This window comes from Corvus kubaryi, unplaced genomic scaffold (genome assembly GCF_017639235.1).
Source record: "Corvus kubaryi isolate FWS band 111438036 unplaced genomic scaffold, C.kubaryi_AGA036_p1.0 64900, whole genome shotgun sequence".
NCBI classification, from domain to species: Eukaryota; Metazoa; Chordata; class Aves; order Passeriformes; family Corvidae; genus Corvus; species Corvus kubaryi.
The window spans coordinates 1-3,367 of NW_024581596.1; the positions used below are offsets into that span (position 1 = coordinate 1).

Consider the following 3,367-nt stretch of genomic DNA (forward strand, 5'->3'; position numbering starts at 1 on the left):
CTGAGCCCCGCGGCCCCCGCCCCGCTCGGCCCCCGCCCGCGGCCGCGCTCCGGCCACACGCGAGCCGCCACAATGGGGCCGGCGGCCGGGAGCGCCGGGCGCACCGCGCTGCTGCTCTGCTGGCTCAGCGGCTGCTGCGCGGCCATCAGCTCCATGGACATCGACCGCCCCGGCAACGGGAGGTGCCAGCCCATCGAAATCCCCATGTGCAAGGATATTGGCTACAACATGACGAGGATGCCAAACCTGATGGGGCACGAAAACCAAAGGGAAGCTGCCATTCAGCTGCACGAGTTTGCCCCCTTGGTGGAGTACGGGTGCCACAGCCATCTGAAATTTTTCCTGTGCTCCCTCTATGCCCCGATGTGCACGGAGCAGGTTTCCACGCCGATCCCAGCCTGCAGGGTGATGTGCGAGCAGGCGAGGCTGAAGTGCTCCCCGATTATGGAGCAGTTCAATTTTAAGTGGCCAGACTCCTTGGACTGCAGCAAACTGCCCAACAAGAACGACCCCAATTACCTGTGCATGGAGGCCCCCAACAACGGATCGGATGAGCCACCCAGGGGCTCCAGCATGCTGCCACCCATTTTCCGTCCCCAGCGGCCCAGCAGTGGCCACGATCTGCAGCAGCACAAGGACAGCCTCAGCAGAACGTCCTGTGAAAATCCTGGCAAGTTCCACCATGTGGAAAAGAGCGCTTCCTGCGCGCCGCTCTGCACGCCAGGGGTTGATGTTTACTGGAGCAGGGATGACAAACAGTTCGCTGTCATTTGGATTGCCATCTGGTCCATTCTGTGCTTCTTCTCCAGTGCTTTCACTGTCCTCACTTTTCTCATAGATCCTCAGCGTTTCAAGTACCCCGAGAGGCCCATTATCTTCCTCTCGATGTGCTACTGCGTCTACTCAGTGGGGTACATCATCCGCCTCTTCTCAGGTGCTGAGAGTATTGCCTGCGACAGGGACAGCGGCCAGCTCTATGTCATCCAGGAGGGGCTGGAGAGCACTGGCTGCACCATTGTGTTCCTGGTTCTGTATTACTTTGGTATGGCGAGTTCCTTGTGGTGGGTGATCCTGACTTTAACGTGGTTTCTGGCGGCTGGGAAGAAGTGGGGGCACGAAGCAATCGAAGCCAACAGCAGCTACTTCCACTTGGCAGCGTGGGCCATCCCGGCCGTGAAGACCATCATGATCCTGGTCATGAGAAGGGTGGCTGGAGACGAGCTGACAGGGCTGTGCTATGTTGGCAGCATGGATGTGAATGCCTTGACGGGGTTTGTGCTCATTCCTTTGGCTTGTTATCTAATCATTGGCACTTCTTTTATTCTTTCGGGGTTTGTGGCCCTTTTTCATATCAGGAGGGTGATGAAAACAGGTGGAGAAAACACCGACAAGTTGGAGAAACTTATGGTGAGGATTGGTGTCTTCTCAGTCTTGTATACAGTGCCTGCAACTTGTGTGATAGCTTGCTATTTTTATGAGAGACTGAACATGGATTATTGGAAAATTGTGGCAACTCAACAGAAATGCAAGATGAACAATCAGACTAAAAACTTAGACTGCATGATGAATAACTCTATCCCAGCAGTAGAAATTTTTATGGTCAAGATTTTTATGTTGTTAGTTGTGGGCATTACTAGTGGCATGTGGATCTGGACTTCCAAGACTCTTCAATCCTGGCAAAATGTTTGTAGTCGGAGATTAAAGAAGAGAAGCAGGAGAAAACCCGCAAGTGTTATTATGAGTAGTGGAATCTACAAAAAACCTCAACATCCACAGAAAACTCACCTTGCAAAGTATGAATCAACATTACAACCGCCCACCTGTGTGTGACCAGGTTTTAGAAAAGACTGTATCTCACCTTACAGACTTACAAATGTCCAAGTAGCAGTCAGAAATTAAAAAATGAATGGTGCTTTTTTTGTCAGAACAGTTTAATATCTCAAGGCACAAAAATGTATCATGCTGAATTCAGGACCTGGTGAAAAACTGAAGGTAAACGTACTCATGGAAAGGTTTTCAGTGAAAGAAATACTGTGAATTAAAACAGTCTCTTCTGTTACTAATTCGTAGTTAAGGATTACATCCATCCCTCAGATTAAAAGAAAAACAACGTAAAAAAAAAACCAAACACAACGACCAACACCTATTTAACTTTTTCATGTAGCTGGGCTGGATTTTCTTCAGCTTTCTGAGTAACAAGGTATAGTCAAGTTTTATGGAGCAATGGTTTGATTTTAAAAGTGCCCGAGTGAGCATTGTCTCTCCAGGGACACTGAGGTCCCGAGGAGGCCTGTCCAGAGCAAGGATGCTCTCTGGGAAAGCAACCTCCGTGCTAACGTTAAAATCCTTTACAACTCCTCCGAGCCTACTGGGTTTGGAGTGCCTAAAATAGGCTCAATCTATAATGCTCACCAATATTCTTTCACCAAAAGAGAAACTTCCTGCACCAGACACAAACTTTGTGAATAAGAATAATGTGCAATACATTTTTTTTTCTTACCATGACATGAAAAGAGAAACAAGTATTTTACTGTACATAAAGACAACAAAAGAAATCTCTTAACAAAAGAACTAAGAGGTCTAGTCCTCAGAAACCCTTTAGTGTTACATTTTGTGGCTTTTTAATGGAAATCAAGCCAATGTTATACATGTTTGGACTGATTTGTGCAAAAAAAAAGGGGGGGATCAATTCAAAGAGACCCAAAGGGCTTATTGACTCTTTCTATTGTTAAACAAATTCTCACTATGAATAGATCAAGAAGCACTAGATTCTGCAAAGGGAAGCTTTGTATAGAGTGATGCTCTTTACTGTGCTGGGGGTGCACAGTTTTGTGCTGTATATATTTGTAATATACAATTATTTTTCATGCTCCACTATTTTATTAAAAATAAAATATGTTCTTTAGTTTGATAATTTTGTGTGTTCTAAACTTTCTCTGATGTGCTTTGCGGTTAATAAACTTGTTTCCTGGATTATTTGATAAAAGCACACTTTGAATATAATAGTTGTTGTTATACTTGCCTGCAAGTACAGATAGAGGGAACAGTAACTTACTCGAAAGAAATTGCAAGTTGGAAAGAAATAAATGGATTTTGAAGTTGCACCTTTCTGTGAGCCTCTGCAACTGAGAAGAGTGAATGGGAAGAAGCTTTAGTGATGTAAAAAGCTGCAGTGATGTAGAGCAGTACCATGTTTACAAAGCACTGAAATTACAGCAGTGATCCTCGGTTGACACCCCTTTAAAATTTGCACAGGCTACGTTCAGCATGTTGAAGATTGCTGGCTCACTCCACGCAGCTGCAGCGCAGTTCAGGCTCTGCCCTTCAGGGAATTTTTCCCCCTTTCTAACACCACGGAAAGTATCAC

At 46.1% G+C, this 3,367-nt stretch overlaps 1 protein-coding gene across 1 annotated transcript; it reads left to right on the forward strand.

Moving 5' to 3' along the window:
* Positions 1-29: 29 nt before the first annotated feature.
* LOC121672736 (frizzled-10) lies at positions 30-2,989 on the forward strand. Its single transcript, XM_042045533.1, has one exon. The coding sequence runs from the start codon at positions 73-75 to the stop codon at positions 1,828-1,830; it is 1,758 nt and encodes a 585-aa protein (XP_041901467.1). The 5' UTR covers positions 30-72; the 3' UTR covers positions 1,831-2,989.
* Positions 2,990-3,367: the final 378 nt, after the last annotated feature.

Excerpts from the sequence above, each read along its gene's own strand:
- LOC121672736 (XM_042045533.1), top strand. The coding sequence starts at position 73 with ATGGGGCCGGCGGCCGGGAGCGCCGGGCGCACCGCGCTGCTGCTCTGC.